Source organism: Anabrus simplex, chromosome 1 (assembly GCF_040414725.1).
Source record: "Anabrus simplex isolate iqAnaSimp1 chromosome 1, ASM4041472v1, whole genome shotgun sequence".
Taxonomy (NCBI): domain Eukaryota; kingdom Metazoa; phylum Arthropoda; class Insecta; order Orthoptera; family Tettigoniidae; genus Anabrus; species Anabrus simplex.
The window spans coordinates 1,074,940,511-1,074,956,561 of NC_090265.1; the positions used below are offsets into that span (position 1 = coordinate 1,074,940,511).

Sequence of the window (16,051 nt, forward strand, 5' to 3'; positions counted from 1 at the left end):
TATATACAGTATAAAATAAGAGTTTTGTCTGCAGACTGCTCAGAATTTTTAAAAAAAGAATGGTATTTATGTATCGTTCATATCCACGGTAAGAAAGAAATTAAAATTTTCATTTTCTGTCATGTCTGTCCATCTGTCCATCCATATGTACGTGCGTGCATCACCAGAAAATGGTTGAAAAGAATTTAATGAAAACTGGTATGTTAAGTTGGGTAATAAGGCACTGCAATTTAGGCTGTAAATAATTTTATTTGCACCGAGTGAAATGGTAGTTTAGGAAAAGGCCTAAAATTTTATTCTCAAAAATATTTATGTTATTAGTGGTACTATTAATACAACATAACAAAAGTTATATAGAATACAACTAGCTCACATACACGTGCTTTGCTATGGATTGTACATTGTATACGGAATTCTAGGTACCGTATTTTCTCGAATAATTAACGCTATTGCATAATTTACACATCCCAATATTTTTGGGTCCAAAGTGGAGAGAAAGAAATGTTTCTGTATTTGACGCACCCACTTTTTCGAACATCCATCACGCAGCTTCGGATGCATTTCGAAAATAAAGATGTCAACTACTCGAGTAGCAGCCTTCCTATTGCGAAACCGGGCATTCCAAATACTGGGCAACGTGCTGTTATTAGCCGGTAGGAAATACCACTGCACTAGTTCAGTGAGTGAATCAGCGCAGAAGTGGCTAGTGACACTCTATTCCAGTCTTACAAACATATTTTACGAGTGTTTTGGTGTGGTACATGTGCTTTCTGTGATCTCACAACTGTTTATTTATCTACAATGAGCAAGTATTCGAGTAAAACAGCATCGTATAAACTCACAGTGATCAGTTACGCTGAAACATACGGGAATAAGGCAGCCGGCTGCAAGTATTCAGTTTCCAAATGCAACGTGCGCTACTGGCGGGAGCAGAAAATAGAACTTCAAGCAACCAACAAGTCTCGCAAAGCATTTCTCGGACCAAAAAGTGGCAAGCAAGTATCCACAAGTAGAGAAGGATCTACTTAAATATGTGATTTCATTACGCCATTTCTCATGAAATGCTGTATTTTAAAGGACGAGAAATAGCTGCTGCACATGGAATCAGTGTCTTGGATTTTAAGGTTAGCCCAGGCTGGATGATTAATTTTATGAAGAAATATCGGCTCTCTCTTCAACAAAGAACAACATTATGCCAAAGAATGTCAAATGATTTCAACCAAAAAGTAATTGATCTTCACCGCTTTGTGATTGAGAAGCGTAAAGTTAAGGAATATTTGCTCTCCCAAATAGGAAACACAGATCAGACGCCAATAAGTTTCAACATGTCACAAAGTCAAACAATCAATATGTCAGGGACACCATACGTGTCATTGTACGCACTAAGGGAAGCGAAAAACAACGATGAACTGTAACGCTTGCTGCAACTGCTGATGGCAGAAAGCTTGCACCTTAAGTTATTCTGAAGCGAAAAACAATGCCGAAATTTCCACGAGGGGTCCACATTCGTATCCAGGAAAAAGGGTGGATGGACACGTCACTCACAAGATGGGATACGAACGGTTGGAGCAGGGTCCCTCCTTCGATGCCCGACCCTTCTCGTAATGGACAGTTTTCGTGGCAACCTGACGGAGGACACTAAGAAGTTATTGGAAACAATGAAAACCGATTTGGAGTGATTCCTGGACTGACGTCAGTACTTTAACCCTTGGACGTTTCGATACAGAAACCATTCAAGGACAATGTGCGAAAACTTTATCAGTGCAGGATGGCGCAAAGTGTGCACGAACTTACCCCAACAGGCAAGATTAGGAAATCCACCTGTAGAAATATTTTGTGAGTGGATATGGCACGCTTGGGACATGATTTCTTCAAAGGTGATTGAAAAGAGCTTCAAGGAAACAGGAATCTTGAATTCGTTAGACGGGAGTGAACATGATTTCTTATGGAGAGATGTGAGCAGTGATAACAGTAGCAGCAGTTCTTCCTCCAGTACTGGTAGCAAACTCAAAGACGGTACCCTATAAAAGGTAAGACTTTTCGTTTTTGCCCGTATGTCATTATTATGTACTTACATGAATTTAACTTTTATTAGTTCATATCTATTTCACTTCAGGTCATATCATCAGCTCATAATGGGAAGAGAACTTCCCAGTGTCGGTACTTCAAACCTGTGTCATTCAGGACAAATATTTCAGATTCCTTATGGGAATCAACATCTATATCATCTGATGGCCAAGCAGGCATCAATTTTTAGTGATGAGACAAAGTCTCTTAGTGCATTGGCACTGCCGGTGGCTCCAGTTAGCCTACGCAGTGGCCTCCACGGTATGCACTAGCCAGCGTATTGGTAGGTGTGCTAGGTACCAACTGATGAGCCCACCCTAGCACACGAGGGCGAAACGCTGGCAACCAAGAATGAGCTAGCTGGAAAATTTATAATGTCCAATAACGGACCATTTATATTGGTATTATAAATTTGCTCATTCAGGACAAATATTTCAGATTCCCTATGGGAATCAACATCTATATCAACAAAGACGTGTGACGAGTGGAAGTACCGGGTGGAAAATTCCAGGATAACAACAAAAGAGGGTTCAGTGCAAAACAAAGGTTACCTCAGAAATGAGGCATCACATAAATGTGATATAAGTTTTGTTTTGTTAGTCTAATATAGGTGAAAAAATGAGCAATCATTTAATAATGCACAATTTACGGTTCAATTTATAACTGCGACACCTTATTCCTAAGGATTACAGTGATCGACGGGGGGGGGGCTTCTGACTTAGGTCAATGTTTACTCAAGCAACAGATAGGAAAGTGCTTGGACCTCTACCATATGTTCTAACTTTGGTTGTCAGATAGAATGCCCGCAATACATTCTCTCCGTCTCTCCATAATAGACATACTGTATAACCTAGAAAAGCGGTCCCATATTCTGCAAACCAACATTCATAAAAGGAACTATTATGCAACTTAACATTAAATATGCACCAAAGTCAGAAGAAATATCATAATATGCAATATAATAGTCCAAATATTTGCTATTAAATAAAAAAAAATCTTCAAAATACGCATTATGCATGAATTTTCTCCTAAAAAGGCCAAAGCATGCAAACATGCAGGGAAAAAAGAGGTTAATTGAAATCATTAAGTCATAAAATGAATATTTGCAAAGTTTGTGAAGTGTAACCTGCTTATTTAAAAACATGCATTTGTATGGAAATCTGGGCTCTAATAATGAGTATATTAATGGAGAATTAGTGATGGAGTCTTCGAGATGTACCATGTGTAATAGTGTTTATGCTGTGTAAAAGAGCCCTCGTAAAGGAACATTGAATCATTACAACTTCATATAGATCTTATAATTTTCTTATATCACCTAATGGCCATTTGTATAAGGGAGATCTTCTCAACTGCAAGTATTTATTTCTTTGCATGCTGTAGATACATAGGTAATACGGTTATTTACAATAATTTTAAGGAGCGGAGGCCAGGAGCATTCCAGATCATCTTGAATGTGGCCATTACTACATTTTATTTCTATGTAAAATGAGAAATATGTCTTCATCTTTATGAGGAGGATTACATGTCAGTCTTCAGTATTTGATTATGTTCTGTGGGTATGTGAATGCTTGTTTATTTATTTATTTTCCTTCCAGCTTTGTATACTGTGGGCATTTCTTTGATCATCTAATTGTTAAACGTATGTTAAACATGAGTGAGGGTTCCAGTAAAATACTGAGTTTGTCTTGTTAACAATTCTTGATAAAAAAAGTAGGCGGAATATCTGATTGTGATTTCATAAGTGGAATGTGCAGTAGAGTGCTGTCGCTGCCTGCCCAAGAACAGCTGGCTCAAGCGTGTATAGATGTTTAACATAAGTTTAACAAATTATCTTCATTCTACTGGACCTAAACATTGTGCTCCATATCACCAAGTTTCTACTAAAGCATTCGGCAAACTGTATGTCAACATAGCATCATCACGTCAAGAAGGACTTTATTACCAATTTTACTGAACCATTTCATGTGTTCAATATCTTTAATTTTCATTTTAAACAGTATTTAAGTGTTGTGCTCGGAACATTCCAACGTATTCTTCAACATTTTAACTGACGTATTTGGTATTCTGAATTATTTTTACTACCTATGTTTTTGTCCTTGACCTTTGTTCTTAATCTTAAAACTTTTCGGCTGATGATGTCTCCAAGATGGACGAAACATTCCGTTATTTTTAAATATTTAAATATTGTATTTTTTAAATTTAGTACTGTAAAGGTGGAACATTTGACCCCACGTTTTAAGTATATGTACGACAATACGGGCTTTATAATGAAATTCATTTTATGAAACAACCATGAATGTGAATGTGACCAAAAATTATATATAAACACATATGAGACATTTAATTCCCATATGGAACTTTGACAATTGTATAATTTCATGCCAACATTATTTATGATGTAATTCTGTAAGGTTTATCCTGTACTGAAATCATTGAGCCATCGGTATTTTAAGCCCATCCTATGTTCTTTACTTCAATTATCCTGTCATATTCCCTCATATATTTATTTACGAATTAATGCCATTGTAGGATATAACTGTCTCAGGCAATCCCAAATTTATGTATATAAATTAAGTCTTCATTGGAACTCACCAATCCCTGCACGTTAGAGCAACAACTGAGAAGAGCCAGAGGCGCCTGGTTATTTCAAACCAAAGATATTCTATGACAAGCCACTTTACTTCAGATGTACCACTTATTGTGTCTCAAGCAAAATGACATATTTTGATTCTCATTCGTGGGGCTGTACTGATACTGGTATAATATGTTTCCACTACATGTACAATAGTCTTGATTCAAGTGAGAAATGAAACACTTATGTTTCATCTCCAACCACAATAGAGCTCAATGATTTTTTTGTCCCATACTAAACAAAGGTAACACTTTTTTTTTCTATCTAATAAGGTTATAGTTTGTTTGGAATGACAGGAAATCGTAAGGAGAGACAAAACAATTTTCTTAACCTTAGGCATAAGTCATAGCTCATCAAAGTGGTTATCCACTTTGTGACTCACCACACATTTATCTTATTCTCAACTCAATAATACCTAGCCATAACTCAACACCCAAAAACAAAACCAAACCCCATGGCACTACAGACCTTGAAGGGCCTTGGCCTACCAAGCGACCGCTGCTCAGCCCGAAGGCTTGCAGATTACGAGGTGTCATGTGGTCAGCACGACAAATCCTCTCGGCCGTTATTCTTGGCTTTCTAGACCGGAGCCCTCAGGTCCAGATAAAAATCCCTAACCTGGCCGGGAATTGAACCCGGGGCCTCCAGGTATGAGGCAGGCATGCTACCCCTACACCACGGGGTCAGCAACTCAAAACCCAGTCATCATAAACACTGTAGTTTTTGTGATGAATGTTACATGGTTACTAACCATAGGAATTTAATGTAAACATAAGTTATATTTCACAAAATGGTATTGGTGACTCTCCAATGAAGATGTCTATGCATATGTGCAAAGGAACAGCCTACGATTCCACAAGAGGTCTACCTCCCTCTGTGGATCAGTGGCTGTGTCAGCCTCTAGACCTCTATATATCATAGATTCAAAAACTAAGCACAGGTAGGTCAGAAAAAATTCCTTTTGGTACTCCTCGTTGTATAATTTTGGCACGCAAAGTATTTCCGGGGAAACATTTGGTGTTTACCCAACAAAATGAATTAAAATTCAGTCTGTATATGGCAACTGAGGCCATATGCTTTCAACTGATTAACCAAATTTTGCCTTGAAAAAAATAAAACTACATAAATACTATGAATCTACCTACTTCAGCTCTAACCGTATTGATGGCAAGTGATCAATTTTGAAAGTATAGAAGTACAGTATATTTCTTAACAAAAGAAATAAGCAACATTTAAAAAAGTCACTCACAACGCAAAGTTGATCTGATCCTTCTTGGTGACATGCAGCCTCCCTCGAGATCGTAGATAGTCCACCAGGCTGCCTTTGCTCATGTATTCTGTTACCAGATAGATGAGTTGCTTATTAAATACTAGGCCCAACAGCTGCACCAGATTCTCGTGCCTTAATGACCTTCAAAACCAAACACACAAATGTAAACACAAATTTTGAATCAAAATAAATTTTCAGACAAATTCTATCTGTGAATAATTTTCTGCAGAAAGATTTCATAATTGAACAACTAACTTTCAATAAAGAGAAGATACAAACTTAGAAAGTACAAATATATATGCTGGAGAGAGAATGTGTGAATACAGAACTCTTGGAGGAGGATAGAAGGTCATACAAATGGATAGACACAATAATGAGTTAGTGAGTCGAGTGAATACCATAATAGCATACCCACCTAATAGACCATTGCTTTCCTATACAAATCCATTAGTTGAAAATTTTCTTCTAACCTGAACATTGCAGAGGTTTTCAGGATTTTTTTGTGACTGATAAATCTCTATAAGTAGTTACTAATTAATCAACAAACAAAACATTTATTATCTTATCTAGAGGCTCCACAAAAATATTCCTATCAGAATAGTTTTATTACATTGAGGAAATCCTCCTTATAGTAGTAGATGATTATGTTGAAACTGAGCCTGAGATAGCTTCCACTATGCTGTACCGGGTTCCTATTTTGGATTTTCATTGTCTGTGGATTCATACTCGGCTCTTAAATCTTAACTGACATGGCTGCATTTATGTATAGGCACAAAGAGGACACAGGAAGGACTTAAGAGCATAATGCACCTAGCATTCAGACTTTGATACCATACTATTTCAAAGTGCTTGTGAGTTTGTTGGGAGACTTGACTGAAGGAAAATTTATGAAGATGATCACACCAAATAATTTACTGACTACAGATATGCTGAGATTGAAAACGTTTCATGTTAGATTGAGACAATTTTACTTGGATGATCTGCAAGCAGTGTTTCTTATTAGGGGCTGCAATAAGAATACTTATTGTGTGCATTCTTGAGTCAAATTGTTCAGGTGAACGTTCTCTCACTGTAAAATAATGGATAAAAATCTTAATGTAGGAACAATGTGCCTGGGCTGCTCCTAATGCCAAATCAGACATTGTGCAGACCCTTCAGAATCCATCAACCTACTGTCAACCAAAATATTATGTTCACTCGAGTTTGGAGGTTGTTTATGAAATAACCAATAGCCCCACTGAAAATCCAATAACACCATCATTTTCCTTGTTTAATTTCATGTTAGGTCATGTGGATTTCGAATTTTAATTTATATTATAATATTTTTTATCACAAGTGGAACGCAAAAAGTGCCCGTTTTTAAGTGTGTTTCAACCATGTGTCAAATTAAAGACATTGTTCCTCCAAAACCAGTCATCTGATTGAAACCAAATTTTAACACAATATGCATTGGATTGTTTTAAATATAGTTTATCAATTTCAGAATTTTGTGTTTCCAGGTAAAAAAGTTGTTATCAGTTTTGTAAAGTAACTTTTTCTCGGCTCGGGCTGGTTGAAAAATTGCGTTCTTGGTCATGCTGTAATCTTTACGAATCCAATAGTTATGCTGTATGACTGTGAAATAAGTAAATTATTACACTTTTTTATATCAGTTTGTATTTGTAATGGGTAGGATGACATAAATGGGAAGCTGGCTTGTGCTGGGAAGACCCTGCAACGTTGCCGCGATAGTGCCGGACACCGCGCCATGCCATGCTACGTTGGAAGTTGTGTCTATGGCTTACAGTTGCACGTACAGTGGAATTTGCTTCGCCGTATGCTTAATACATTCCTCCGGTATTTAATAATTACCTGGAATCAGCACCAAAGCAAATGGCACTGTGAGTTAATGAAAAACATTTCCCATCAGCTTTTCTCACGAGGGCTTTGGACCTCCAATGGCAGCTATAAAATGCTTTTTTAAATACATTTTTTGTTATTTGCTTTTTATATTTTATTTTTAATTCTTTTTGGACAGTTTTTATTTACATACAAGGGTAATACCAAAAACAAGGTCTCCTATTTTGTTATAAATACAGAACGTTCTTCGTGTGGCTGTTGGTCACAATATTGTGAAGAGTGTTTCCCGCGCTCGCATATAAACATGCACATGCCGCACTGAGGCACTCAGTCTTGGCTTGGCAACCGTTGAAAATGGAGCTCCCGTTGGATGTTACCGCCAAGTGCGAAGTGCACGCAGTTGTTCAGTTTTTGAACGCAAAAGGTACTGAACCGATTGAAATCCATCGCCAATTGAAGAAAAAGGAGTGGGAGACCATCAATTTCCGTTAAGACAGTTGTGAAGGTTGAGCAAATCATGCGTGAAAATCAGCGGATCACCCTGGATGATCTCTGCACTTTGGTTCCTGAGGTTTCCCGAAGCACCGCTCACAGAATTTTAACGGAAAAGTTGAAATACTGGAAGGTGTGCGCAAGATGGGTGCAACACATGCTGACTGAAGACCACACTTCCTGAACAGCATGGCGGTGAGCTGGTATGACATGGGCATACAAAAACTGTCACAGCATCTACAAAAATTCATTGACCGAAATGGTGATTATGTAGAAAAATAGCTAAATGTTCAAGCTGTAAAATGATGTAAACCATTGTAGAAATAAACAGGTCCATGTATTTATTTTTAAAAAAGGAGACCTTATTTTTGGGATTATCTTCGTATAAGTACTTACAATATATACATTGGTTTGATTTCGCTTACAGTTTATCAGTAGAAATATCGTCATCAATTTATAGTTCATACTAATCGCCTTCAGAACTTTCAAGACTGACTACAACTGGCTGTATTTGGATCTCGTCAGGAAGGTTTTCATTTTCCCAATAATATTCCCATCAACTTTTCTCATACTCCAACTCTTCAATAACTGCCTGGAGCACTGTCACATTCCAAAAATCTGGAGAAAGGCCAGAGTAGTTGCTATCCTTAAACCCAGCAAGGACCCTAATGACCCTAAGAACTTTTGAACGATCTCCCTTTTGTGTCACCTCTACAAGATCTTTGAAGGAATGCTTCTTAATCGTCTTGCACCATCTGTGGAGCCTTTGTTAATCCCAGAGGAAGCTGGTTTTTAGGCCAGGCATGAACTATACTGCACAGTAAACTTAACACAGTATACATAAATGGTTTTCAATCCCGAAAAATCACAGGAGTAGCATTTGTAGACCTTTCCTGAGCCTATGACACCGTACAACATCAAATCATGTTACAAAACCTGTACTGCCTTACGAAGGTTTTCAAGCTTACCAGAATTGTTGCAGCCCTTTTACAGAACCGACGATTCTTTGTTGACTTTCAGGGTCAGCGAAGTCGATGGAGAACGCAAAAGAATGGTCTTCCTCAAGGAAGTGTGCTAGCTCCCTTACTTTTCAATATATATACCAACGACCAGCCACATCCACCTCGTACTAAAAGCTTCCTATACGCTGATGATCTGGCCTTGGCTACTCAGAGTGAATGCTTTGAAAGAGTAGAAAACAATCTCACTTCAGCATTGGATATTTTGTCTCACTACTATGAGACCAATAATCTTAAACCAAACCCATCAAGAACTCAAGTATGTGCTTTCCATCTGAAGAACATACAAGCCTCAAGGAAGCTGCAAGTGAAGTGGAAGGACAAAGTTCTAGAAAATAATTACACACCGAAATACTTGGGTGTTACTTTGGATCATTCTCTAACTTACAGGGAGCACTGCTCAAACATCAAGGCAAAGGTCTCCTCTCGGAACTCCCTGCTCCGTAAAGTGACAGGTTCAAAGTGGGGCGCCCACCCTCATACGGTAAGGACAACAGCCTTAGCACTTTGTTACTCAGCAGGAAAGCATGCTAGTCCCGTTTGGTATAAATCCACACATGCCAGAAAGGTCGATGTCGCCTTGAATGAAACATGCAGACATATTACAGGATGTCGGAAACCAACACCAATAGATAAATTGTACTCCCTTGCAGGAATAGCCCCTCCTGAGATCAGACGTGAAGTAGCTACAAATGTGGAGAGGTTAAGGGCTTCTACCAGCTCAGCCCACCCCCCACACGGACACAAACTACCACCAACTCGATTGAAGTCCAGGAACAGTTTTATGCACTCCTCATCCCCCGATAGTGCAGATGCACGGAAGACCAGACTTCTACTCTGGAATCAGAAGATCCCTTTTAATCCAGAATGCTTAAAATTGGAGGAAAAGCTTCCCCCTGGTCATGAAGAAACCTGGACTACATGGAAGGCACTGAACAGACTAAGAGCAGGCGTTGGAAGATCAAAGGACAATATGAAGAAATGGGGCGTCCTGAAGGGCGATCAGACCCTATGTGAATGCAGCGTGGTACAAACGACAAGGCACCTTATTAATTGCCCTCTATGCCCTATTAAATGCACAGAACTTGATCTGGCACAGGCCAGTATCAGTGCTGTTAACATGCCAAATTCTGGGCTGATATTTTGTAAATAACTGTTTAATTTTATATAATATTGTAATTTCATATATTTTATCTAATTTGCATCTGTAATTTATATTGTGCTACTGACACGAATAAATAAATAAATAGGGAATAGTAAGCTTGCGCCCTCGTCCCGAGGTGGTGCAGCTCTTTTTAGGCACACCCCCAATGGAGGTGAGCTGCACGTATCGTTCTATAATAGCCTTCCTGCCATACTTAAATCGCTGGCATTACTGGTAATCAAGCTCAGGTCCCCCAAGGACGGCAGCAAGTAACGCTAACCATTACGCTACGGAGGCGGACAGCTTTCTTTTCACAGTTTTACAATTTGCTTTACGTAGCACCGACACAGATAGGTCTTATGATGATGAAGGGACAGAAAAGAGCTAGGAGCAACCGTGGCCTTAATTAAGATACCCCACCATTTGCCTGGTGTGAAAATAGGAAACAACGGATAACCATCTTCAGGGCCGCCGACAGTGGGTGTTCAAACCCACTATCTTGCGAATTCAAGCTCACAGCTGCACGACCCTAATCACATGGCCAACTCGTTCGGTGGACAACTTTTCTCATAAGGACATTGGACCTCCAACGCAACTTTAAAAATGTACTATTTTTGTTTTTATGTTGTTTTTGCATTTTACATTTCTTAATTTTTAAAGTATTTGGTATTTACGTACTAGCCTGACTTTTATGATTTTTGAATAGAATAAGTTTTAAGTTTGTCAAAAGTGTTCTAATGGTTCTTAAGTCTTTGTTACGTAAATAACAATTGTTTGAGATTCGGATTTGGCTGATGATGCTCTATAAGGGAGCAAAACATGTCCCATATATAACTTTTTAACTAATGAAGTTATTTTAATGTAACAACATTATAATGTATTGAACAGGTGGATTCATAATAAAACTATATTATTGTATACTAGCCTGACTTCTCCGCTGCTACCTGGCCTTTCCTCCTACGAGTCACTGGAATATTCCCATGCTGGGGTTTTCTACCCTCAATAAACACATATTTTCCGTCTTCGTATTAACTAACTTCAGTTTGGTCTTGTTCAGTTTGTTAGTGAGTGCATATTCCTATAAGATGCCCCCAAGACCTTCATTCACTGAATTTGAACTTCATATGATAGTGAGTGCCATTTGGTTTTTTACCTTTGAGGGCAAGAAGCTAGGTGAAAAGCAGTTTCCTATTCATTAACGAACAGCTGATTGCCTTGGAATTTAACTTCGGTCTGTCAAATACACAGTGAAGAATAAAGAAAATAACAGCAAAGAAAACTCCCATGCCCATTAAGAAGAAATGACAGTCACCAGGACGACCGTGCATTGTAATACATCAGTTCACCATTGGAGTTATCAGGCGTACCATTCACAGCTTTTTTTTTTTCGTTATCGGTCACAGCCTCCAGACATACATTCTTAAGAAGAATTTGCCAACTTCGGGAAGAAGGCTACAAGATTTTCTACGCAGATGAAACATGGTGCACCCAAAACCACACCATGCATACGCATGGCAAGAAAAGTTACGAAGCTCAAAGTAGACATGATAATTATGACCAATACCGATGCGAACTTCAGGAAGTATACGGATGGAGGGGAGGTTTTAAAACTCCATCAGGAGCTGGACAGCATGTCATAATACTACACATTGGCAGCGAACAGGGATTTCTTCAAGGAGCCGAGCTCTGCTTCATGGGAAAGAAAAGAACAGTTGTTTTTCACCAAGAAATTACTTCAGTCTACTTTGAAGAATGGTTCAGGAAAGTTTTAAGCCTACTCCCTCCAAAATCTGCTGTAGTTATAGACCATGCACCTTACCACACAAAGCTGGACCCAGAAACTAAGAACCCTAATGAGTATTGGTTAAAAGCAGACATTATTGCTTGGATTGAGAAAAGAAACAAAAGTTTTGAAAGGAACTTATTAGGTCCACCTTTTTCAATACAATTTGTTGTTTAAATTAAATTTATTCGATACTAGTTTTGATGCTGTTTGGCGTCATCTTCAGCCGAACCTGGATTATAGAAATGGGCAATGATATAAAAATTACACTTACACAATATAAAATACATTATAACATTACACTTAAAATAATTCCTGAATAAAATGACTAGAATGACAATGTTTATCTTCTTTTAGCAAGTTTAAGACTTGTGGGCCGTGTACAATCAGTTAAGAAGACACATAATGAGTGAATTTCTGCCAAACTGTGATCTTGGGAGTCCTGGGTTCGACTTGTCACATTTAATATGTGCTAACAATATTTTGATTTAAAGACTTGTTGCACTTTATACAGAGTATAAATAGTAACTCTCTGAGTAATGAAATCAATCTTAAAGGACACAGTTGTGAACAGTTGCTTGTGTCATTATAACATTACACTTAAAATAATTCCTCAATAATATGACTAGAATGACAATGTTTATCTTCTTTTTGTAAGTTTAAGACTTGCGAGTCGTATACAATAAGTTAAGAAGACCAGGCCCGGAACTAGGGCGGGGCAGGAGGAGCACGTGTCCCGGGCAGCACATTTCAGGGGGCGGCAAAATTTGAAAAGCTTATTAAAAATAATAATAAGTTATTTAATTTTTTCAAAATAATAATACCACAATTAATATTGTTTAATTTTATTTAATTTTGTTGCCCAATTCATCAACTTTATTACACTGACACTGTACACCAAGTTATTTTCTTCATTATAAGACACGACACAAGAATTAACGTAATTCATGGGTCTGGAGTGAGTCTTATACTGTTATGTCTACTACTGATACGAAAATTAATAGCACGAGCGCTCGGCAGCAGGGTCGGTCTCGAAAACAGCCTGACCTTGACGCAATGCGCGAGCATCTCATCCACCTCACCCCCTTTCTCCCCATGCTCCTCTCTGCTTCCATAAACAGTAAACAAAACAGACACCTGCAGTCATCCTTGTCGTTATCGACGGCTACACCTGTAGCCTGCGTACACTGTTGCCTGCATGTGTTGATAGGAACCGACAGATGTTTTATTTTATTTGCATTTAGTATTTAGTTATTAGTGTTCGGAGTGTTGGTTAGTTATTCGTGTTACCGTTTATCAGCATTTGGAAAACTGAATTGTTTAGTACACTTTGAGCTGCGTTTTTATCAGTTTCTAAATTATGGATGGCAGAAAACGACTCAGTGGAGCCGAGTATAGCAAACTTGCCAAAGAAAAAAGAAGAAAGAAAGCCATGTGCTGTCACAAACACCAAAATTAGAAGCATTTGAAAAAAAACTAATGTTAATGAAGATGAAGGCTCAAAAGAAAAATCAGGTACGTAAATATTAATTTTTATTTCAATAATTAAATTATAGCACACTAGGGAAGAGGTGAATTAATTATGCCTATCGGACTTTACGACAACTGTTTTAATACTTCATTTTTTAATATATCATATTACTGATTGAATTTTAATAATGGCTTTTAATATTTTAGACGGCATTGAAGCTGGAGAGGAAGGCACGCAACATGTCGAACTTTGCACGAAACTCAGTCCTACTGGTGAAGCGAATGAAGATGAGTTATTATCTCGTCCAGACACTACAACGGGTCTTCAAGAAACGTCCGAGTTTTCCTTTGATTTTAGGGATCCTGGTTCAAGACCACAGAATTTTTCAGATTCTGAAAGTTGTTACATAAAAAAAATGAGCTTTGAAAATCTGATTGAGCCAAATTTAAGTAATAACAACAGAGAAGGATGTAACTTAACGAAAGATTGGTTTTATATAGTTCTCACAAATGGTGAAAAAGTGAAGAGATCATGGTTAGGCTATAGTGAAAGTAAGAAAGCTCTATGTTGTGTTCCTTGCAGACAATTTTCACATTTAGCATCAAAACAAGTGCCTTCCTTAGATAAAGAAAAAGGACTTACTAATTGGAGAAAACTCAGTGAAAATTTGCCTGAACATGAAAATTCATCCAACCACAAACTTTGCTTTTGTTCGCGGAAAGCTTTAGAATTCTGTTTAGGAAAGGGAGGTATTGATGCAGAACTCCAAAACCAGATCCATCAAGAAGAGTCTCACTGGAAGGCGGTATTGCGCTGCATTATCGATGCTATTCTATTCCTAGCAAAGCATGGGAGTCCATTCCGAGGAACTAAAGAAGACTGTGATTTCAGCGACCCATCCAGTGGAAAGTTCTTGAACACTGTAGAACTTATATCGCATTACAATGTCCCTCTTCTACAACATATTGAGCAGCATAAGAAAGGGCAAATCTCGTATTTCTCACATAAAATACAAGATGAGTTCCTTGAAATTATTGCCAATAACATAAGGCAAAAGATAATAAAAGACATTTTGGATACGAAATATTATTCCTTAATATTTGACTGCACTCCAGATATCAGCCACAGTGAGTAAATGACTCAAGTAGTTCGTTACGTCAAAACAAATACATCGGAAGTAGAAGAAAGTTTTATTGATTTTTTCCCAGTTAGTGATAAAACAGGTGAAGGTCTCAACCAAGAAATCCTAAAAAACATTAGACAAAGATGGACTAAACTTAGAGAACTGTAGAGGCCAATCCTACGACAATAAGGCAAATACGGCCGGGAAGTACATAGAAGTTCAGTCCAGACTACTTCAGGAGAGCCAGCATATTTTGTCAGATGTGCTGCTCACTCCCTCAATTTAGCTGGTGCTAATGCGGCCAGTGCTACTCTTGAGGCAGAATTATTTTAGGAACTTTGAACCGTATGTATTCTTTCTTTGCAGCTTCAACTTCACGCTGGGAAGTTCTCCGAAAATATGTGCCACTGATATTGAAACCTGAAAGCAATATCAGATGGTCTGAAAGATTAGATGCGGTCAAAGCTGTGTATAAACATTACGGTAAAGTTGTGCAGGCTCTAGGGGATCTTAAAAACATGATCTCTCAACACGTCAAACTAAGAGTGAAGCCTGCTCCCTTTTGAAAAATATTGGAAAACTTGAATTCATCGTTTTCACATGGTTTTGACATGCTTTGTTCAAAAAGATCAAACATGTCAAGGAGTTTTGCAAAGAAAAGATGTAATTGTAGATTTGGCTGCCCGGAACCTTCAAGGGCTTTTAACGCTCTTGAAGTCTTACAGAGAGTTTGCTCCATCTGAGGCCATTACTGAGGGTAAACTCTTAGCAAGCAATGAGAGATCTACCATCTGAGTTCTCAGAAAAAAGGCAAAGAAAAAAGAAAAAATGTCTGATGAGCTGTGTGGCTATGAAGCTCCGACAAGTACTGAGAATGTGTACCAGTAGCTATGTTAGAGGTTATTGACCAGATGATTACGGAACTCAGTGACGGGTTTAAGGCTTTGGACAACATAAACAGCAAGTTTGGATTTTTGAATGGAGTTCGAATTAAAGAAATGCAAACAAAAGATCTAAAAATGAAAGCAGAAGAATTGGCAAATATCTACACTGTTGATCTCAACATTTAAGAATTTAAATTTGAAATAGAAGGTTCCTAGCACCACGCTTTATCAGTTGATGAAATTTAAAGGAAGCCACATCAAGAGAAATGTTGAGCCTTGTTTATAAAAATAAACTATAGGAAGGCTACCCTAACATTACTACTGCAC

At 38.0% G+C, this 16,051-nt stretch overlaps 1 protein-coding gene across 5 annotated transcripts in view; it reads right to left on the bottom strand.

The window, feature by feature from the left end:
- Nucleotides 1–16,051, bottom strand: part of Csk (C-terminal Src kinase) — a 664,783-nt gene that overhangs the window by 25,034 nt on the left and 623,698 nt on the right. For all 5 annotated transcript variants that reach the window (XM_067137182.2, XM_068225400.1, XM_067137181.2 and 2 more), the window contains one exon: nucleotides 5,949–6,110. In XM_067137182.2, coding sequence (XP_066993283.1) covers nucleotides 5,949–6,110 — 162 coding nt within the window. The remainder of the gene's footprint in view (nucleotides 1–5,948; nucleotides 6,111–16,051) is intronic.